The sequence below is a fragment of the Cannabis sativa genome, chromosome 4 (genome assembly GCF_029168945.1).
Source record: "Cannabis sativa cultivar Pink pepper isolate KNU-18-1 chromosome 4, ASM2916894v1, whole genome shotgun sequence".
Taxonomy (NCBI): Eukaryota; Viridiplantae; Streptophyta; class Magnoliopsida; order Rosales; family Cannabaceae; genus Cannabis; species Cannabis sativa.
Window position 1 is genome coordinate 43516585 of NC_083604.1, and position 24729 is coordinate 43541313.

General features: G+C 31.9%; 1 protein-coding gene across 1 annotated transcript; it reads right to left on the minus strand.

Annotated features, from left to right (window-relative positions):
* Nucleotides 1-987: 987 nt before the first annotated feature.
* Nucleotides 988-3667, minus strand: LOC115712554 (monooxygenase 2). Its single transcript, XM_030640852.2, has 5 exons — nt 2727-3667; nt 2392-2463; nt 2098-2278; nt 1784-2012; nt 988-1697 (listed from the first exon to the last, which is right to left on the minus strand). The coding sequence occupies exons 1-5, from the start codon at nt 2948-2950 to the stop codon at nt 1135-1137; spliced, it is 1269 nt and encodes a 422-aa protein (XP_030496712.2). The 5' UTR covers nt 2951-3667; the 3' UTR covers nt 988-1134.
* Nucleotides 3668-24729: the final 21062 nt, after the last annotated feature.

Sequence of the window (24729 nt, forward strand, 5' to 3'; positions counted from 1 at the left end):
CCTTTATGTGTTTAATTTTATTGTTTTAGAGAATTCATATTTAGGATGTTAATCAACATACTTGTTAGTAAATCTAGATCCTGGTAAAATATTCCCAACAGATAGTACTGTACTACTTGACGGTATCACATCAGTACGACTAGAGTATGACTAGTGTACCGAGTATAGGCTGCTATTATGGTCAATAGTACTATCGTGCAAACGTTCTTAACTCAACACCGTGTCGGACACGGGGATAGGGTTATTGTTGGGTGTATGGGCGCCTGATTATAATCCAAATTATAGTTATGTTATTGTTTATGCTTTTCTTACTGAGTCTATCGACTCACAGATATTGTTTGCATGTGTAGGTAAGGGCAAGTCTAAGGTTGAGCAGTCGCGAGAGCGAGCAGAAGAAGATTGTACATGTCAAGGCGGTTAGGCCTGGAGCATACATATTTTGTATAGTCGTTAGGCGACAACTTTTGTACTATGCATTGTGTAACTTTTGTAAATATTTTGTAAACGGGATCCCGGTTTTATATAAGTATGTTATTTTGATATTTATAAATAGTTAAATAAAGTTTTAATTATTCACGATTTTCAATAAACTCATGGATTAACAACGAGCTACACATTTAAATTAAAAATCACGTTAACACGCTTAAACTAGTAGAGTATTACAATTAATCTAAGTTTTTTTTTCTTAATATTAGCATCATTTAAAATTTATAATTTTGTAGAGTACAAATAAATCTTTCTTAATAGAATTGGAGATTCTTAAGAATAGTTATTGGAATGTGAACTAAAATATAAGAAAATCACTTTATATACTATTTTTTATTTTATTTTTCACTTAAGTGGTTGCTATTTGGTTGTCATATAGATTTGAGTTACTATTTAAGTTACTCCGTTAATTTGTATGTGGATTTTTGTAAAAAAAAGAAAGAACTGCTTTAAAATGTAATAATAAAAAAATCCCTAAAATATATAGAGATACCTAAGTTATAAAAGAAGTGCAAAATGCCACATATTTATTCATGTATCAATTGCCCCCTCGTTCAATTATTTATAAAAGCATCATTTTACAAAGATATTTAAAGTGCTCAGAGTGAAGATGGATTTGGAGGGAGACTGAATCACTCTTAACATTACCTACTTCATCTTATCTGATTCTGTTGAGATGGGAAAAATAGGCAGATTCCCACAATCATACTGCATAAGAGTACCAATCTTTCGAAAAAGCAATCCATAAAATATGATATCCCTTAAGAACTTCAACCCCCAAAGAGACCCTCCTTCTTGTACCCACCCTGTTAAATACGACCCTATAATCAACCAAGTTGCTCGCCACCTTCTTTCTTCGACGTAATCCGCTAATGCTTTAGCCATTTGTGGTTGGACAAGTCCTCCATTCTGTTGTATTGATGTCCCAATGTGCCTTCCCAAGACAACAGCATCTTCAAGTGCTGCACAACCTCCTTGTCCTAAGTCAGGCGTCATGGGATGCATTGCATCGCCAGCCACTGTGATGTTTTGCTTGCTTAACTTCCCAAATGCCACGTTCCATGGATATCTGAACATCAATGGAGCCCATGTCAATGTCGACAGGTCTGTGTGCTTAACGGCATCTAGATATATCTCAGGAAAATCCTTGGCATACTTCTCAATTACTTCTCTTTGTATGACTTTTGGGTCTCCTGATAAGAGACCTGTGCCTGCAATGGAAAATGTCAAATACAAATATAAGTGGGGCTTTTTTCTTATGGTTCATTGGATATTTATGATAATTAAAAAGATTTACCTTTAGAAGGAGAAGAACAAGTAAAGTACCAATAAATCTCTTTGTCATTGACAGGAACCAGACCAGCCCTTCTTCTTGTACCTACGAACTGGTGCATTTCATCTTTAAGGCAATGACCTTGAGGGAACACAGCCAATCCACGGACTGATGAACGACCTGAATCGATAGCTGCTATGATTCCCAACGATCTCGCCACCATCGAGTGTACCCCATCACAACCAATCAGAATCTGTGCAACCCCAAAGAGCAATCAAATTGAGAATTAACTATCAGTCCATTGCAAAATTTACTATGGCACATTACGCAAATAATACCTTTGCTTTAATGACATTTTCGTCTTCCAAATGAATCACAGCAATTGATGAACTCAAATGTGATTCTGTTTCAATTTTAGTGAGCTTTGAAGAGAAACGGATCGAGTTAGTTGGCAATTCACCTGCTAAAGTCTCGAGTAAGGCTTTTCGATGTACTGCTCTGGCTCTAGTTTCACCATTGCTATAAATTACAACATCAAGTTCAGATTACAACATTTTCTTCAGGAAATATCGACTATAGTCATCAATAAATCCATCACAACACAAGTTAACTATAGATAGGACTGTGCTTACCCACTGGCTCTTTTAGCGGCAGAAATTTCTTGAATCGCTCCACTTTCCAAATTGGTTATGTAAGCCCTAAACCTAAATAACAAGGGTACCAAAAATGAGTATGAAACTCCATAGCTCATTGAGAAATACAATAAGCTTGATCACACAACCTATCCCCCTTTGTTTATTGAGAAAGTATTTTTAAAGTCATCAGCCAAAATAAGAAAGCTCCATTAATCATTAAAAAGAAAAAGTTGCATATATACATAATGTTATGTTGCAATTCATAATGGCAAGGCAAAAGCATATGTGTTGGAGCAAATAAGTGTATACATAAATGTCAGTAAAACATTTACTCTTTGATGAAGGGATACATGGAGTTGAGCTTTTGGGAAACACCAAGGGCATCAAGAGCAAGCCAAGCATTTCGTGAAAGGATCAAGGCTGCACCTGTGGCTCTAAGCCCATTTGATTTCTCCAACACCAATGCCTTAACACCAACTCTCTTCAGTGCCACTGCAGTGGCTAAACCAGCTATTCCTGCTCCCACAATAACTACATCTTCCACCACTTCTTCCATTTTCCCTCTCACCCTGTTAATCTTTCTTACAAACACATAGTGGCTTATTAGTATAATCAATGTGTATATTATATATATATATATATATATATATATATATATGTTGGAACTGGCATTCAATACATGCCGAAAATATATCCCAGGGCCTTGTAAAAACAGCAAAGTCCGTTCCAGGAAACAATTGAAAAGAAGACAAGATTCTTGTTTGACCCTATTAATCTATTATTATGTTGCACTTCAACAAATAAAAGTTAACTCCAACAAGGAAAGGATTGTAATAATACTACATTATGATACGTTAAAAAAAAGTATTGGCCAATCCAATATAATAAAGTAACGATGACTATGCTTTCAATTAACTTGCATAACGTTTTGATCGAGTGCGTAGAAATGGTAATATCTCATACAGTATTTTAAAAATAAAACAAAAAAATTTACATAAAAAAAAAAATTAAAAAACTAACTTATTTACAAAAAATACTCTTACTCTAACTATTAACATTTTTACTATCAATCAATATCAATATATAAGAAAAGTATATGAGACGGTCACTAACATCCTAAAATTACGTTAATTAGTTTTATTTCTTCTCTCTTCAATTCTCTTAATTTAAATTTTTTTAATAAATTTATAAATATTAATTATTCAAAATAATAATAAAATTCTCAAAAAAATTACTATAAAAAATATCCTAAATATTAATATTTAAATACAGTTCAATTATATTCATATTCATCTCCACTTTTCATTTATTTTTTTAAAATTTAATTTTAAAAATTAAACACATGAGCTCGGTAAAATAATATTATAATGAATATATATTATTTAATTAATATACTTATTTAAATATCTATGATCCTAGGTTAAATATGATATTAAGCAATTATCTTATGCTTTGTCAATATGGCCAAAGAAAATCTCTTACAACACTTCAACCTTCCTATTTCTTCATCGTTGTTCGTGATCGCATCCCAGTACTTACTTCTCTATCGTTCTGATCCTCCAACAAACTATCACGGTAAATATCTCTCTCTCTCTGTTTTTCTTTTTTTCTTTTTCATAGACTGAATTCATTCCATTTTATATAGCTGTATTTTCGATTTTATGTGAATTGTGATAGTGTTTTAGTTGGTGTATATACTGTTTGATATAATATCAGTGTGATTCGTGAAAGAATTGGTTATATTAAGGGCCAGTGATCACGATTCTGAAACAACTTTTCTGTAGTTTAATACCTCTTGATCATATTCATTGTTCAAGTTACCTTAAGAGTTTTCTATTTTAATTTTCTTTGTCTATCGTTTGTTGCTGTAAATGAGTTCAATGTTTTTCTTTCTTTTTTGTTTCACAACTTTTTTATGTTAGCCCAAGATATGTTTCCAAGAGGGGGGGTGAATTGGAAAATTAAACTAATTTCAGTAAATTAAAACTTTTAACACAAAATTATGCAATTAGTCAATTAATCAAATAAAAACAAGTAGTATGACAAGCAATATATTAAGACAAATAATTAAACTTGTAAAGTAAAGAGTTTAAGGATTAGAAAATGCAAACTCTCGATTTTTACAAGGTTCGGTAGAGCTATGCCACCTACGTCCTTGGTCTTCAAAGCTATGGACCTAGCTTTGAGTTCCAATATCGAGCCAAGTTAACGGGTTTGACTAACCCTTACAACCGGGAAATTTTCACCAAGGTATTTCTAAACCTCTTACAATAATTTCGCACCCCCGAGGACTAACCTCTTTCTCGGATTGTTGAAGTGCCAATCTCACTATTACCGGGTTGTTTACAATACCGGTGCCAACCTCACCTCAATCACAATATGGAAATGTGTTTGATATTACAAGCTAAACTCACTCTAGAAATATGATGATACAATGGAAACCTAGAGTGAAAAGCAAGCACACTCAAGATGAATAAAATCAAATTTTGGCTCAAAATGTGTGAAAAGTGTTTGTTTGGATATCAAACTTGGAAGCTCATTAATCTCACTTAGATAGGTTAGATATTTGAAATAAATGCTCAACCAACTTATTTTTTGAAAGAAAAATCGAGTTTATATAGTGTTGAAAAGAAAAAATAACCGTTTATAGTCGTTAGCACGTTTCCCGAGGTGAGGTCAGCCGTGAACCGGAATTCCGGATGACTGACCAGAGGCAAAAATGCCATTTTTCAGGACTTAAAACGCGCATAACTTCTTACTCGATTATCCGATTTCAGAAATTCCAACTTTGTTCTCTTAGTTAAACAAAATGTGATTTATAAATTCAATCAAAAAAATTTTTTGAACTATCGTGTGAGAAAACTTGTTGCACAAGTTAGTGAATGGGCCAAAATTTAAATTTATAAAACTTAGTGTGCTATGCAAATCACTTTAACAAGACTAAAGTAAATTTATACCATTTGATTTTGAGTAGTCTTGATGTAGATGAGCCTCCTAGCTTGATTTGCATGTTTTTGATCCCATGTTGACTTTTCCCGAGAGTTGACCTTGACTTTGACTTTGACTTTTGGGTTGACTTTCGACTTTGGGCTTTTGAAAACCTCTTTTGAATGGGGTCTTGAGTTGTTGATCCCTTGATGAATCTTTTGCTCTTGATATGCTTGTTGAATCCATTTAGCGTTGCTTTCAAAAGTTTGGTAAAAATACCAAAATATTTATTTTCTCTTTTAAATTTGCTACAAAATCAATAAATCATTAGTAACAAATAATAATCAAATATTTGTTAATCATCAAAACAAGGAGATCTAAAAGTTTGAGTTAACAATCTCCCCCTTTTTGATGATATCAAATATTTGATTATTTTGAAAGGGAAAGAAAAATTTAAACAAAGTAAATTGGATTAGCTCCCCCTTAATGTGTGCAAGATAAAAAATTTACCTTTTAATTTTACCTTGCATGAATTTGTAAACTCCCCCTCAATTTTTACTTATGATTAATAGATTAGATACCAAAAAAAAATGAGGTGAATGCCAAAAATCAATCAATAGTTGTTCTCCCCCTTTTGATTCATCAAAAAGGGTGGCAAGGAATTCACAAAATATAAAAAAAGAAAAATAATAAAAATAAAAATAAAACAAAGCAACATTACCAAAGCATTAAAAATAAAGCCATATCATCCAAAATAACATTCAACACAAAAAAAAAAAAACAAATAAAAATACCAACTAACACAAAGTCAAGAGGCATGAAGCCTTTGCAGACAACCAAAAACAAAATAGATACAAAAAGAAAAACTAAATAAATAAAAAAAAATGCAAGAACTAGTTTGGTGGGGGGCTAAAGCGATCCATGTATGCCCTCCATTGTGCCATCTCCTCTTGAACATTTGCAAACCCATGAACCATGTCACTCCTCATGGTGTTGATATCATTGTTAAGGTTGGTGAGTTGTGAGTTGAGATCATTCCTCAAGGTTTGAAATTGATTGTCAACCGAAGTGTGAAGACGAGTAAAAGCTTCCTCAAGGTTGAATTGGGGAAAGTTAGGCATGGGAGGAGCTTGAGGAGGCATCTCTTCTTCTTCTTCTTCTTCTTCTTCTTCTTCTTCACTTTCACTTGCGGGCAAATTAATGTCTTCATCATCACTCTCCAAATCAATTTGCATTCTTTGGCCTCTCTTTGGTGTGAACACCCATTCATTGTTAAGGAATTTGTAACCCATAGCCTTGAAAGTTTTGGATCCTAGAATGTCACTAGAGGTAGAATCATTTTTCTTTTCATGTAGGGTAGGGATTCCTAAGAGAGGAAAAAGGTAGCTAAGAAGAAAACCAAAGGGAAGTGCCTTAATCATATTAGGCTTGTCCACATCAATGATGAATTTTAAAATAAGATAGCCTAGGTTGATTGGTGTAGTTTTGGCTATGATGAGATGCAAGAGTAATTGGTCAATGGAATTTATCTCATCTTGGTGTCCACTTCTAGGTGCAAGATTAGCTACAATGAACTTGTGGAGAATTTTGGCCTCTAAAGTGAGTTGGTGTCTTTTTGGTCTCATAATAAAAGGGCCATCACCACAAATATTCCTAGAACATTCATCAAAGTTAAAGATGGCATCATTTTTAAGAGAAAGTTTGGGTTCAAGCAATATGCCACTATTTGGTGCTCCTAACATGTCATTTAGAGATGTTACATTGAGTTCAAAAGCTACTCCTCTAAGGGTTCCTTTAACACCTAAAGGGGCTAAGCAAGGTTTAATGCAAGCATAAAAACCTTGTACTAGTCTAGGATATAATGAAGTATTAATTTGAATGAAAGATGTCCATCCTAGGGTATCAAAGTGATGACTAAAATCAACATAATCAAGGCTAGAGAGATCACAAATTTTACCTTTGAGAATCTTCCTAGAAGAGAAATCATTGATAAATTTGTTATGATCCTCATCATTGAAGAATAGAGTGGGCTCTTGCCTTGCTTTTGCCCTTATTTCCCTTTGTTGAAGTGCACTAGCCATTCTCTTGTGAGCTCTTGAGGAGGGATTAGATGAAGAAGCCATGAAGAACACACCTTGTTTTTTTTTTTATTATTGGAAGATGAAAGTGAGGTTTTGAAAGAGAGAATTTGAGAGAAAAGGGAGGAGTGGCTGCTGTTTTAGGTTAGAAAATTTGAATGGGGAATGACAATTTCGGTGGTAGGGTTTTTAAAAGGGAAAAAATCGCATGAAAAGACGAAAAGGACCTTATTTTCTGGTCCTGCGCCATCCAGAATTCCAGATGGTACAACCGAAATTCCGGTTGGTGCAGCAGACCAGAAAAAGTCCCCCTAAATCGTCCTAAAAATTCCAATTTTAACCCAAATGACCCCAAACCAATTCTAATACCTTTAATATGATAAAACAAAATTTCTCAACCAAGAAAAACTGAAAAATAATGAAAAATGACGATTTACGGTAACTTTTTCGAAAATTGCCAAGAAAACTAGAACCTTACCGAAAATGAGTTTTAAGCAACAAAACTGAAAAATTCTTTTTCCGGCAGTTTGATAAAATAAAATGTGAGGTGTACAAACTTACGGAATCAAAAAATGTTGAAAAATGAGAAAGTTTGGCGAAAAACACTCTTTTAAGCCTAAAAATCTATAAATTCAACAAGTGAGGTACCAAAAATTTGTTCCATGCAAATTTCAATCAAGATAAACCTATAGGCACACTAAATACATTCAATTTCACATATTTAAACATATAAATACACAAGAAAATCAAATATGCAAAAATTCACATGTTTACTTGTTTAAAAACAAGTCCAAAGTTCACCAAAAATCCACATTATGACCTATAATTTTGAGTTTTCAACAAGTATGGTTCATATAGGTCAAGTATCAATAAATTTTCTCATCTATGCATATAAATCTCATTAATATCATATTTGGAATAATTATGCATAAATAAGTAAGTAAAGAGATATGAAATTTTTTCATAGCTAACAAACCTTATATTTCATTTAAGTTGGTCATGCCTAGCTCTCTTCTAATGAAACTAAATCTCTCATCACTAAGAGGCTTGGTGAATATATCCGCTAATTGGAATTCGGTGCTTACAAAGTCTAGTATAATATCACCTCTTTGGATATGGTCTCTAAGGAAGTGGTGCCTTATGTCAATATGCTTGGCTCTAGAATGCAATATTGGATTCTTAGAGAGATTAATGGCACTAATGTTATCACACTTTATGGGTGTACATTCAAAATCAATATCAAAATCCTTAAGAGTTTGTTTCATCCAAAGTATTTGTGCACAACAACTACCCGCAACTATATATTCGGCTTCGGTTGTGGATAGAGCTATCGAGTTTTGTTTCTTGCTAAACCATGACACTAAGGAATTTCCTAGAAAGTGACAAGTTCCACTAGTACTTTTTCTATTCGTCTTACAACCGGCAAAGTCAGCATCTGAGTAGCTAACTATTTCAAAGTTTGAGTTCTTGGGGTACCAAAGTCCTAGATTCATTGTGCCTATCAAGTATCTAAATATTCTCTTAACGGCACTCAAGTGGGATTCTTTAGGACAAGATTGGTACCTAGCACAAAGACCAACACTAAACAAAATATCCGGTCTACTAGCGGTTAAATATAATAAAGAGCCAATCATACCTCGATACTTGGTGATGTCCACATTCTTACCGCTTTCATCTTTGTCCATCTTTATAAATGTGCTCATGGGTGTATTCATGGACTTTGCATTTGCCAAGTCAAACTTTTTAAGAAGATCCTTGATGTACTTAGTTTGACCTATGAATATGCCATCCTTTTGTTGCTTGATTTGAAGTCCAAGGAAAAAGTTGAGTTCTCCCATCATGCTCATCTCAAACTCACTATGCATACACTTAGAAAATTCTTCACAAAGAGCATCATTAGTAGCACCAAAGATAATATCATCAACATAAATTTGTACTATAATAATGTCTTTCGATTTTCTTTTTATAAAAAGTGTATTATCCGCTTTACCCATTGAAAAACCATTTGAAATAAGAAAAGTGCTTAATCTTTCATACCAAGCTCTAGGAGCTTGCTTTAAACTATATAAAGCCTTTTTCGATTTGTAAACATGGTTAGGGTATTTATGATTTTGAAAACCAGGTGGTTGAGAGACATAAACCTCTTCCATAATGTACCCATTTAATAATGCGCTTTTTACATCCATTTGGTGCAAGATAAAATTCTTGTGGCATGCAAAAGCTAACAACATTCTAATGGACTCAAGTCTTGCTACCGGGGCAAAGGTTTCCTCATAATCAATTCCTTCTTCTTGATTGTAACCTTGGGCCACTAATCTAGCCTTGTTACGCACAATGACCCCATGCTCATCTACCTTATTTCTATAGACCCATTTTTTTCCAATCACCGATTGATGTGACGGTCTTGGAACTAACTCCCAAACATTATTTCTTATAAATTGATTTATTTCTTCTTGCATAGCTAGAAGCCAAAATTCATCAACTTAGGCCTCTTTAAAATTCTTTGGTTCAATTTGAGAAATAAAAGCAATGAAATTACACAAGTTTCTAAGGGAGTTTCTAGTAGTGACACCTTGAGATGGATCACCTAGAATTTGGTCTATAGGATGAGCACTTTTGAATTTCCACTCATGTGGAAGGTTAGAGTTCATACCTTGGCTTTCATTTACCTTTTCCACAGGTGGTTCCTCTTTGGAAATTTGTGAAGGAGCATTGGAAGTCTATCCGATTTCGAGATTTTGAATCTCATCTCCCAAACCTACAACATCATCATCTAAACTTTTGCTTGTAGGCGGGTTAGTCTCATCAAAGGCAACATGAATAGATTCTTCAACAACATTAGTTCTTTTGTTATAAATTCTATAAGCTTTACTATGTGTTGAATACCCTATAAAAATTCCAACATCGGATTTCGCATCAAATTTTCCAAGGTTGTCCTTAGTGTTTAAAATGTAGCATTTGCATCCAAAAACTTTAAAATAGCCAATGTTGGGTTTTCTCCCTTTCCAAAGCTCATAAGGGGTTTTATTCATGTTGGGCCTAATGAAAACACGATTCAAAATATAACAAGAGGTATTGACGGCCTCGGCCCAAAAATATTTTGGTAATGAAATTTCATTTACCATTGACCTAGCCATTTCTTGAATTGTTCTATTCTTCCTTTCGACAACTCCATTTTGTTGTGGAGTTCTTGGTGCCGAAAAGTTGTGGTTAAAACCATGTTCATCACAAAACAATTCTAAGGCATCATTGTCAAACTCACCGTCATGGTCACTCCTAACGGAGGTAATAGAATATCCTTTTTCATTTTGCACACTTTTACAAAATTTGACAAAGTTTTCTAAAACATCACTTTTAAGAGTCAAGAAAATAACCCAAGTAAATCTTGAAAAATCATCAACAATTACAAATGCATAGTATTTACCACCAAGACTAGCAATTCTAGAAGGACCAAATAAATCAATATGGAGCAATTGCAAAGGTCTAGTAGTTGAAATCTCTTTCTTGGAATGAAAAGATGTTTTAATTTGTTTTCCAAATTGGCATGCATCACAAAGTTTATCTTTAACAAACGGAATAGATGGCAAACCAATAACAAGATCTTTTCTAACCGATTTTGAAATAGAATCCATACTAGCATGTCCTAATCTTCTATGCCACAACCAAGAATTATCATTCATAACGGTTAAACATTTATTTTTACTTTCAAAAGAATCAACATCAATAACATACACATTATCCTTCCTTACTCCAAGGAAAATAACTTCATTGGTTGAAACATTTTCAATGGAGCATTTTGAGGATTCAAACACAACACGAAAACCTATATCACATAATTGACTAATACTAAGCAAGTTATGTTTAAGATTATCAACAAGAAGCACATTTTTAATACATGGAGAGTATATGTTACCGATATCACCAATGCCCAAGATTTTTCCTTTTGAATTGTCTCCAAAAGTGACAAAGCCACTTTCCTTGCTTTTAAAGCTTGAAAATCTTGATGGATCACCGGTCATATGCTTTGAACATCCACTATCCAAGAACCATAAGCTTTGGCTCTTTCTTGTTGATTCCTACAAAAACAAGTTCATTTGTTGGCTTTTGGTACCCATATAACTTTGGGTCCATTCTTGTTAGTTCTAGAACCCTTTGGTACCCATTTAGTCTTGCCTAGATATGCAAATTTCTTCACATGACAATAGGAAATAGTATGACCATCTCAGTTACAATATGTGCATGTAAAGTGAGGTAGGCTAGATGATTTCACAAAAAAGTTTCTCAAAAACTTTTGTTTCTTACTAGGGTCATAACCAATACCATTTTTCGAAAAACCACATGACTGGTTTCCCACCATGAGATCATAGCCTTCCTTACCTCTAGTGAAAGTATATATGTCATTTTTTAGGCTTCTCACATGGGCTTTTAATTCAACAATTTCTTTCTTATGTGAAGCACATGTAGCACATTGAGATTTAGCTATAAGTTCTTTTTCATTTATTTTCAAAATCTCAATTTCTTTTAAAAGCATGTTGGTCTTCTCTCTAAGGGTTTGGTTTTTAACAAGCAATTTACCAAAATCATCAAATAGTTCCTTAAATGAATTACACAACTCATCATATGACATATCTAAGTTATCATCATCATTTTCGCTAGCACAATCATTTTGGTTAGAAATGCTTACCCCATCATCAAGTGCCATCATGCACATGTTTGCTACTTGATTCTTTCCTTCTTCTTCGGAGTCCTCTTCATCACTATTGAGCCAATCCGCCAACATTGTCCTTCCTTTGTATTTGTTCTTCTTCCTCATTGGACAATCCATCTTCATATGTCCGGGCTTTTTGCATTCAAAGCAAATTGGTGGATCATCTTTGCTTTTTCTTTCTTTTGAGTCACTCCCTCTTTGTGGCTTCTTCCCAAAGTTCTTTTTAAATTTCATGAACTTTTTGTATTTCTTAGAGAAGAGTGCCAAGTCCTCCATGTCACTACATAAGCTGTAAAGCCCGCTTAGTTAATTTGGAAATTAGCAGTTGTTTATGTTTAATTATGAAATTATTTATGGCTATTTAAATAATTTATTACTGTTATTTATGGAATTCTGAAATGCATGTTATGTAATTCAGTAGTTTGCATATTTTGCATTTCCGGTGTCTGGTATTTTGGAACTCGCCGTTTGGCTCAGTAGAAATCACAACTTAGTATGTTAGTAGTTTGGGGACGGGTTTTAGACATTGGGAATGTCGGGAATGGCCGGGAATTTAGAATTTCCCAAAAATACCCCTTTAGTGATTTTTATGTGATTTTATGGAGGAGGGGCAAAATGGTCTTTTTGCCCCATTAGTGTTTTGTCTTATGTGAGTTTATTAAATGGAAAAATAAATGTTTAAGTGTTATTTGATGGCTGAAATAATATGATATATGTGGCATTTACTCTTTTCATTCTCATTTCAACACTTAGAAAAATAAAATAGAAAATCTTGAAAAGGAAACACTCTCTTTTCTCTCTCTCTATTTCGGCTGGTGCATGGGATTCAAAAGCTGGGTTTTTCTCCTCAAATCCTTGTGAATTTCAACTCATCTTTGTGTAATCTTAGCCAAGGTTTGATCACTTTTAACTTGCCTTTGTGTTTTCTTGAATTTTAAGTAAAATTGATGAAATGCATGCATGATTTTGATATATGGTTGCTGCTGTGATTTTGTATTAATTTCTGGATTGTAAGCATGTTAATTTGAGGTGATTCAAGCTGTTAGAAATGCATATAGGCTACCTTGTTCAAAGCTTTGAGTTTTCTATGCAAAAATGTGATTTTTGGTGAAAATAGTGTGAATCTGTTTCTGTGATGTTGCTGTTGTTTTTAAGTAGAATTAAGCTAGTGAAATGCATGATTAGGTGGTTTTGCTCAAGTTTGAGTTTAGAACTCAAAGCTTGAGCTCCAATGGCATTTTTCGGGTTTGAGGTTTCTGGGTTGTTTTGATGCCTTGGATTTGTTCTAGGGAAGGTATAGAACAGGTCTGGAAAGTTTGAGGTGATTTGGGGTTGAATTGTGCAAGTTATGAAAATTTGATGTTGCTGCCTGCGAGGAACCGGAATTCCGGTTGTGCATCCGGAATTCCGGATGAGGGTCTGAATTTCCCGTAACGGAATTCGGTTGGGCAGCCGATCTGGTTGGGGAATTTTTCAGAACCCGTGTTTTCCTCGTTTTTATGTTTTAGGGGGTATTGCCATGCTTTTTATCGATAGGGAAACTTTTAGTTCCTAGTTTTAGTCCCCGGGAAGTGATTTAGCGTGTCACTTATAGCGTTGTGATTTTTATGGTTTAGGAGCCAGTAATCCACCGCTCAGCTTCAGTTCCAGTCAGGTTGACCGGCACACCTGAATTCGGAATCCAGGTAAGATTAGTATAACAGTGTGCATATGTAGATTACATGTTTAGCGTGCATGTAGGAAGCCTGCTAGATTACATTAGTTATGTATTTAGGCTTCGAACCATCCAACCCTGTCACGTCGGTACAGGCTGGAGTATGACCAGCAGCCGGAGTATGACCGGTTCGACCGATCAGGCTGACATTTGGTTGGTGGTTCAGTGCTATTGACCTATCCCGTCGGTACAGTGGAGTATGACCGGCGGCGGAGTATGACCGGTTCGACCGATCAGGAGGATACTTGTCAATAGTACCGTCCCTATGAACGTTCAAAACTCAGTACCATGTTGGACATGGCAGTAGTGGCTCAGTACCATGTTGGACATGGCAGTAGCGGGACTCAGTATCATGTTGGACACGGCAGTTAGAATTATGTATGATATTATTATGCTTTTCTTACTGAGTCTGTCGACTCACAGTTTACGTTTATGTGTAGGTAAAGGCAAGGCTTTAGCTGATGGACCGTGAACGAGCTTATGAGATTGTACATGTCGGGGCGGTTAGGCCTGGAGCGTGCGATCCTCGGGACAGCAAGGCTGATTTTGTAACTGGTCGTTAGACGACCTTTATTTTTTATGTAACAGTTAAACAGTTAAACTTTTTGTAAATATTTTTATAATCGGGATCCCGAGTCTTTTGTAATACGCCTAAGTTAGTTAGGGTGTTTCATAAGCTTTCCTCATCTTCTTCACTAATGGCATGGGAGGAGGAAGACTTGAATGCAATAGTCTTCTTTTTCTTCTCAACTTCCTCTTCTTCTTGAGCACTCATGAAAAGTTCATGGTTCATGAGTGAGCCAATTAGTTCTTCCAAGGGAAGTGTTGAGAGATCCTTGGCTTCTTGAATGGCAACCACCTTCCCTTGATAAGCCTTGGTGAGACTTCTCAAAATCTTGGTCACCATATCCTTTTGAGTAAGTACCTTGCCAAGAGAGTTCAAACCATTAGTATTTGTAGGGAAGCGAGTATACATGTTAGCAATGGTTTCATCCGCTTTCATCTTAAAGTTCTCATATTGAGTGGAATAAATTTGAATTTTAGTTTCCTTCATAGCACTAGTTCCTTGATAAGTAACTTCAAGCATTTTTCACATATCATAAGCGGTAGAGGCTTGTTCAATATTTTTAAATATGTCTCTATCCAAACCACATATAAGAGCATATTTAGCTTTAGCATTTTTAGAAAGCATTTTCTTATCATTTTCATCATATGCTTCATAAGTCTTAATTACTTCAACACCATTTATGACATGTTTAGCAACATAAGGACCACTAGACACAATATGCCACAAATCATAGTCTATAGATTGAAGGTAAGTTTCCATTCTAATTTTCCAATAAGGAAAATCTACTCCATTGAAGTATGGTGCTCTATTTGTGCTAAAACCTTCTAACATGTTATTTTGTGAATTACTTGGAAACGCCATGCTCTAGATTGTGAAATCTAATCAAATAATTTGAGCCCTTGCTCTGATACCAATTGTTAGCCCAAGATATGTTTTCAAGAGGGGGGTGAATTGGAAAATTAAACTAATTTCAGTAAATTAAAACTTTTAACACAAAATTATGCAATTAGTCAATTAATCAAATAAAAACAAGTAGTATGGCAAGCAATATATTAAGACAAATAATTAAACTTGTAAAGTAAAGAGTTTAAGGATTAGAAAATGCAAACTCTCGATTTTTACAAGGTTCGGTAGAGCTATGCCACCTACGTCCTTGGTCTTCAAAGTTATGGACCTAGCTTTGAGTTCCAATATCGAGCCAAGTTAACGGGCTCGACCAACCCTTACAACCGAGAAATTTTCACCAAGGTATTTCCAAACCTCTTACAATAGTTTCGCACCCCCGAGGACTATTAACCTCTTTCTCGGATTGTTGAAGTGCCAATCTCACTATTACCGGGTTGTTTACAATACCGGTGCCAACCTCACCTCAATCACAATATGGAAATGTGTTTGATATTACAAGCTAAACTCACTCTAGAAATATGATGATACAATGGAAACCTAGAGTGAAAAGCAAGCACACTCAAGATGAATAAAATCAAATTTTGGCTCAAAGTGTGTGAAAAGTGTTTGTTTGGATTTCAAACTTGGAAGCTCATTAATCTCACTTAGATAGGTTAGATATTTGAAATAAATGCTCAACCAACTTATTTTTTGAAAGAAAAATCGAGTTTATATAGTGTTGAAAAGAAAAAATAGTCGTTAGCACGTTTCCCGAGGTAAGGTCAGCCGTGAATCGGAATTCTGGATTGATGACAACCGGAATTCCGGATGACTAACCAGAGGCAAAAATGCCATTTTTCAGGACTTAAACGCGCATAACTTCTTACTCGATTATCCGATTTCAGAAATTCCAACTTTGTTCTCTTAGTTAAACAAAATGTGATTTAGAAATTCAATCAAAAATTTTTTTTGAACTATCGTGTGAGAAAACTTGTTGCACAAGTTAGTGAATGGGCCAAAATTTAAATTTATAAAACTTAGTGTGCTATGCAAATCACTTTAACAAGACTAAAGTAAATTTATACCATTTGATTTTGAGTAGTCTTGATGTAGATGAGCCTCCTAGCTTGATTTGCATGTTTTTGATCCCATGTTGACTTTTCCCGAGAGTTGACCTTGACTTTGACTTTGACTTTGACTTTGACTTTCGGGTTGACTTTTGACTTTGGGCTTTTGAAGACCTCTTTTGAATGAGGTCTTGAGTTGTTGATCCCTTGATGAATCTTTTGCTCTTGATATGCTTGTTGAATCCATTTAGTGTTGCTTTCAAAAGTTTGGTAAAAATACCAAAATATTTATTTTCTCTTTTAAATTTGCTACAAAATCAATAAATCATTAGTAACAAATAATAATCAAATATTTGTTAATCATCAAAACAAGGAGATCTAAAAGTTTGAGTTAACATTTTATTTTATTTTTTTTCAATGTTTTTCTTTTTTGTTATAGGTTTGTTTTATATTGATTTTGTTCTATTTTACGCCATTATTTATGGCTGTGGCGCCTTACAAGGCTTTAACACCTATTATATGGTTGGGCCCCTAATTATTTAGGGTAGTTTGTTTAAATTTTTACGTTTTTCGATATTGAATGTATAAGAAAATTTTGACACAATAATATTTTAAAGTTAATAAGTTATGCACTATACAGATTTATTAGTCAGAATAAAAGGATTATTTTGGTTAAGGTATGATTTAAAGAATATTTTAAACTGAAATAAGGTTTAAAGGGTTTACTTTAAAGGCTAATTCCTATTAGCTATGTTTTGGTTTATATTTTTTTAGGAATTTTCAGCATAAAAGGAAAGTGTTTAGAATTTTAGTATTCAGATTCTAATATTATAATTAATTAAGTAAATTGAAGAATAAGAATCTTGAGGATCTTGTAATAAAGGGAAGTGGAAACACTAATGGTCTAATGAGAATATATTGGTTCATATATATTTGCGAAGTCAAATTATTATGAAAATTTGGTTTGTTCTCAATATTATGGGAATGTACCAAAATTATTATATTATTTGTATTTTTAAAGAATTTCTGGATGAGTGGTATTAGTTTTTTGATGGAAGAAATGGAAGTACAAATTTGATGGATGAGCTGCGCCATTGTGTATGGCTTTGGTGCCTTTTAAGGTTTTCGCGTGATTTATGACTGGCCCCTAATTATTTAGGGTAATTGGTTAAAATTACAAGATATCATGAATTGTAAAAGTATTATAAAATTTAATAGCTAACAATTATGGTATATAATTATGAGATTATTGCCTTTTAGTTTATTATAGATAACATAATATTAATTTTGGGTATATAAATTATAAATATGAGTTTATTATAGATAACATAATATTATAGATAACATAATATTAATTTTGGTATATAAATTATAAATGTGGGATTTTGTAATAAATTGGAGGTAGGGACATTAATTGTGAATTGAGAATACTTTGTTTTATTTTATTTTTTATTTTTGGGAAGATATTGAAATAAATAGGAAATAAATTCTAATGAAGTATTGAGATTATTGTCTTATTAGTTGTATAGGAAGATACTAATATGAATAGTTTTTATAATAATTTGAATGGTATAATAATTAGGAGGTTATCTATCTAAATAATACATAAGGAAGCATTATGTCATAATTATTTAGGGTAATTGGTTAAAATTACAAGATATCATGAATCGTAAAAATATTATAAAATTTAATAGCTAACAATTATGGTATATAATTATGAGATTATTGCCTTATTAGTTTATTATAGATAACATAATATTAATTTTGGGTATATAAATTATAAATATGAGTTTATTATAGATAACATAACATTATAGATAATATAATATTAATTTTGGTATATAAATTATAAATGTGGGATTTTATAATAAATTGGAGGTAGGGACATTAATTGTGAATTGCGAATACTTTGTTTTATTGTATTTTTTTATTTTTGGGAAGATATTAAAATAAATGGGAAGTAAATGCTAATGACGTATTGAGAGTATTACCTTATTAGTTGTATAGGAAGATACTAATATGAATAGTTTTTGTAATAATTTGAATAGAATAATAATTAGGAGGTTATCTATTTAAATAATAAAGAATGAAGCATTATGTCATAATTATTTAAGGTAATTGGTTAAAATTACAAGATATCATGAATTGTAAAAATATTATAAAATTTAATAGCTAACAATTATGGTATATAATTATGAGATTATTGCCTTTTAGTTTATTATAGATAACATAATATTAATTTCGGGTATATAAAGTATAAATATGAGTTCATTATAGATAACATAATATTATAGATAATATAATATTAATTTTGGTATATAAATTATAAATGTGGGAGTTTGTAATAAATTGGAGGTAGGGACATTAATTATGAATTAATACTTTGTTTTATTTTATTTTTAATTTTGGGAAGATATTGAAATAAATGGGAAGTAAATGCTAATGACGTATTGAGAGTATTACCTTATTAGTTGTATAGGAAGATACTAATATGAATAGTTTTTGTAATAATTTGAATAGAATAATAATTAGGAGGTTATCTATTTAAATAATAAATAAGGAAGCATTATGTCATAATGACGAATTGAATTAATTAATATTAATTTAAATTTTTTAATTAAATGTATGATGAAGTGGTATTAGGAAAATGATACTTTTGAATGTGAAAAGTGCAATCTTAAGTTTTAAGGATATTAATACAATTTTGGTTTAATTTAGGTTGAATAAAGATTATAGATACCATGTTTTACGCTATAAATAAAATAATAAATAATTTGACTTATTAAAGATTTTGACATGTTTTAGTCTATAAATAAGTAATATTTTAAGAGATAAAATGAAATAATTAGTATATAACATTTTGAATATTTAAGGAATAACGTGTATTAAAAGGAAAATTTTATTTATGTTTGATTTTAAAAGGGTAAAAGTAAGGAATAGGTATCCTAAGGTTATGAAGTAGAATGCTATAATTTAGTTGTTACTAGCCAAAGGGTAATCCCTTTGACTAGTTTTAGTATTTTATAGGGAAATCTAGTTGCTTAGTCTTGGTGGTTGGTTGATTCTCTTTAGAATTTTTTAATTAAAGTTTTATGTTGTTTTTTGATGTTATTTTCAGGTGGAACTTCAGTATTTTATTGAGTTAGGAGCGTTGTTTGAAGATGTTATAGCTTTATTGTCTAAATTTTCGGTGGCAGTTTTGTCCCATGGGGCTTGCTCTAAGTTTTTAGCGGCCCATGGTTGGCAAAGCATGCTCTGCGGTTAGACGATGAGTTATCTTGGTTCGAGGAGATTCCAGCGTCGGTGGCGGACGTGAGCGTCGTAAATTCATGAGTGATTTTAATCACTTTGTCCAAAAATATATATATATATATATATATATATATATATATATCTATAATCCTATTTAAAGATATAACCTAAACCCTTCTTTCATTTTTTTCTCTCAAATCGTAATTCTCAATACTCACTCTTTCTCAATAGTATGGATCAAACCGTGAAAATCAATAAAACAATACATATGGGAGAAGTAAAAGTAGATTTATAGTTCCACTATATCAGCATTTAAAGTTTCATTTTCAGATTCATGTTTCATAATTATGTAAGAGGTAAGATTTGGTTTCTTTTTCCACGAAGTAATGGAAAGCTTTATTACTTAAGGCACCAAAGCTAAAGTGTAACGCCCGTATTTTATAATACTAAACTCGAAAATTAATTTTAATAATTTATATATTAATAACCATATGGATCGGGATCCCGAGTATCAAAATACAAGTTAAAAGTACTATACTACTATATACATATATATTTTTTAAAAAATTTAGCGGACATGCATCCTTAAAATACAGACTCCAAAGTACTAAGAAATCGAAACCCTCCAGGTTGCACTGCCGCGATATGTACAATCATGCCGAGTTCTGCCTCACTGTTCCTCCAGCTTTGCTTTTCCTTTACCTACACAAGGTAGCAAACTGATGAGTCAACAAACTCAGTAAGATATGCAAGAAATATATAAAAGTATTGCAATGTCGACTTTATGATTAAGCCGCCCTGAACTCAATAACCAAGCTCACCAAATGGTTAAGAACGTTCTTAAGGGTAGTACGACTACTGTACCATATACACTAAAGTACCAACTCTGTACTTGTGTTGGTAGAGCCCTAACTGTACTCCCAGGAATTACTAAGTGTTGTACCACGAACACGACGTACCCTAAGTACTCGTGTTGATAACACCGTACCACGTTAACATGCAATACTATACTAACACTCTAGTAATCATTTTAAATTAGTGCTAGTAGTATAATAATCAAAACAAGCATATACATTCATATATATATATTCTTACGCTATCTTACCTCGTTCCGTGCTCAAGTGTGCCGGTCAGCCTGAGTGGAAGTGCAGCTCGACGTTTTACAGGGCCCTAAACCATAATGTTCAAAATCCGATGAGAGACTCGCTAAAACACTTATTGGGGATTTAAAATAGAAACTAAACTTAACCCTATCGATAAATAGGATGCCAATACCCTAAATTACTTAAAAACGGGAAAAACTAGGGCTCGGGAAAAAGCCCCAACCGGCAGGCCGGTTCCCAACCGGAAGTCCGGTTCCTGGGACCAACCGGTCGACCGGTTGACACAGGCTCCCAGGAACCGGAATTCCGGTTCTGAACTGGGAACCAAAAATCCGACCCCCACAACTCAAATTAATCCCAAACTTTCTAAAAACTTCCAGAACACCTGTATGCATCATAATAAACCAATCCCAAGCAATAAAACTCAACAATTCACTTAAATCTCAAACTCAAACCTTGATAAAATCTTACTACACTGAACAAAACAATATAAAATAACTCAAGAAACCTTAATTAAACTTCAGAATTCCATTTCAAACAATAGACTTCAACACAGCCCCCCAATAATAAGAACTCAATAATTACCTAACTTAAGTTTCAACTAAAATCAAAAGAGAAAAGCTAGGGTACACTACCTTGGATCAAAGCTTCACCACTTAGCTAGGAACTCCAAAGATTCAGCAAGCAAAATCAACCCTAGGATAGGTCCTTGAGGTTTCGAAAATGAGAGAGAGAGAGAGAAGAAGATTGATGAAATAAGGATGAATTTCTTTTAATGTTATAATAAAAGGATAAAACCCCATTTTCTTAGTAATTAAGCTAATTTCAGCTAACAAAATTCCCACAACAAGACAAAATAACCATTGCCAAAAGACCTCCTTGCCTCTTCAAGTTAAATAATTTAGTTATAAACTCCTAAGGGTAATTTGGTCAAATAACAACCCCGAGAATTCTAACGCCTCTAAAATTTAACTATGACATCCCACTAATATTTAAGAAATACAAAATATAACTCTCTAAAGGCCCAACGCCGCTTTCCACCGCTTCCGAACACAAACACAGAAATTGAGAAATTCACATAGATAGCATAATAAATATATACGAACTCAAATAAATTCTCATAATTGTGTTATTATTAATAATAATAAAATCTCATACATAAACCTTAATTATTTAATAATTCAAGGTATTAATCATATGCGGTCTTTACATAAAGTCTGTATCTTCTACTTATTTTATTTTAATTTAAAATAATGTATATATAATATTCTATATATATATTGTATGAGCATATTGTATCAATACTATAGTGTACATATTCTTTATTTAGTTTTATATTGTATTACCATATTTTCAATTTATCAATTAATAATTAATAATGATTTATTTGCAAAATTATTAATAACGTTTTTAATAAATACATTAAAATATTAATAATATATTATAATTTTTTTTTGTGTGTATGATTATGAGTATTATTTTTTACAAAATCTTGTATAAGTACTATTATTATATATAATTTTATTCATTCATGTATTATTTGTTTAAAATAGTACATATATTACATTTTTTAAAAAAAAAAATAAAATAAAAAGAGAATTATTACTTTTGCTCAACTTTGGGAGTAGGGGTATTTATCAAACTATTCACACTGCACAAACCGTTCGCACCGCACCACACCGGATAAAATATACGCTTTGAAATCTTTTGCGGTGCAGTTGTGGTTTGTATTTTTGTCAAGCAGTGCAGTGCAGTTTACGGTTTTGAATTTAATAATTGCAGTTCAAACCGCACCACACTATATATAACAAAATTACCAATTTTTTTAATATGATTTTTATTCTTTTTTTCATATAAGAACAAATATATGTAATATATGTGTGTATTACATTATTTTTTAGAGACAATCTAATATAATGATTTGATGATTAGTATACATGTTATGATACTATAAAAAAAACAACCACTTTTAGTGACAACTTTTTAGTCACAACATAATTTTTTTGTGACTAAATATGATTTTTAGTCCCAACAAAAAGTTACTTATGACTAAAATATAGTATTTAGCTACAAGTTGTCACTAATTTAGTTTTAGTCACAACAAGTATTGTGACTAAAAGCACATTTAGTCACAACAAATTGTAATTTTTGTGACTAATATTTTAGCCACGGACTTTTTAGTCACAACATAAGAATAATAATTTATAATTAGTCACAACTTTTTTACTTTTAGTCACAAATTTTGTTGTGACTAAAAGTAAAAGTTTTTGTAGTTATATTAAAACTTTAATAAGATTTTTTTTTTTCGTAATGTTAAAATTTTATTTTATTGATTTTTAAATTTTCATTATCATGTTTGATAATTATGACAGTATAAACCACTCAAACTGCATGTACTACACCGCATTTTCACAGTGTGGTTTTTGTGATTTTAAGATCTTACGCTACGGTTGTGGTTTAAGAAATTACAAAAATCACATATGCAGTTTGGTTTGAAAAAATCAACAACTTACACCACTCGCACCGCGAACACCCCTATTTAGGAGTAATCTTAAAAATTAAAATAAATCTCTAAAAAATTTAGTTGAATTAGTTTCATGTACTGTTTATAAATTTTTTTTAAAAAAATATCTATAATTTTTTTAATGAGAAAAAAATATCTGGTTCTAACCCACCCTAAATTTGTACGGTTTAAAATATATGTTTAACCATTTTAGATTTTTATTATATATTCTAATTAAAAAAAATTAAAAATAAATAAAATATTTTTGTATATATATCTCATAGCCTGTTGTCTTCCAAGTTCAAAATGTAAACTGAAATATTTATGTATATATGTAGTCTACATTGAATTCCCACTATTATTGTCTCTAAGATATATTGTTCAGTCACATCCGACATAGTTCACCTTATATTTTTCTCCCAATAGATTTGTGTAACATATTATTTTATTGTTTTGTTCAAGATTTAATATTTGTTATATTTACTTTGGAAAAAAAAAAAAGAAGAAAAACTTTGCTACTTTAATAGCATATATACCACATAAATTTTGTTAGTATGTCATTTTCTTTTTTAAATATATTATTAAAATTTAGTTTTTAGTTATTACATTATTGTATTAATAATTTATTTTATTATATTAAATATATACAACGACTACAAGTGAGATACATAATAAAAATTACTTTGAATATAGTGACGAGTACAAGTGAGATACAATGATGATAACGTCTTTAACTGCGATGATAACGGTTTTGAAATCGTATGATGAGTAAATTATAAATTTATTAGGAAGTTGAATTTTGGTGAGGAAAAAAAAGATAGAGAAAATATAGGGAAAAAAAGTTAAAAATAAAAAAAAATAATAAATCTCATATTTGTTATGGAAAGAAAAAGAAAATTATACAGAAAAACATTCAATGTCGACAAAAATCTTCATATCAAACTTGAAAAATTGATTTATTTTTTTTGTTGTCTACTCTTTTTTTTTTTTTAAAGTTTCCCGACTTTTTTTCTTTCGTCACCAAAATTTAACTTTCAAACATAGTTAAAATATTTGAAGAATTGTATTATAATTTTTTAAAATTATTAATTTATTTTTTTGAGTAAATGAAAAAAATATATCATATAAAAAAATATCAAAATTCAAAATTTGATATAAATTTATAACTTAATCATTACTAAACAAAATATAACTGTACGCGAAGCGCGGTTTGTTTCGTAGTTTATAATACGAATACTAACATATATACGATTTGCACTAATGGTTGACTTTAAGAACTTATCAACTAAATTTTAGTTAAAAAATTAAATGCAAAGAGTTGAAAATGAAAAGCTTAAGAAATATTTATAAAACCCAGTAATCAATGGAGTAAAATATTACTGAATTTAATATTAGAGCTCTCTTACAAGTAATGATTTTCTAACTCATTTACTAGTGTTCAAATGTGGCTTTTATACTTGAGCTCTAATGGCTCTAAAATATAAGTTGTCCCAAAAATAAGGGGACAAGTTCTGATTGTACAATGAAGG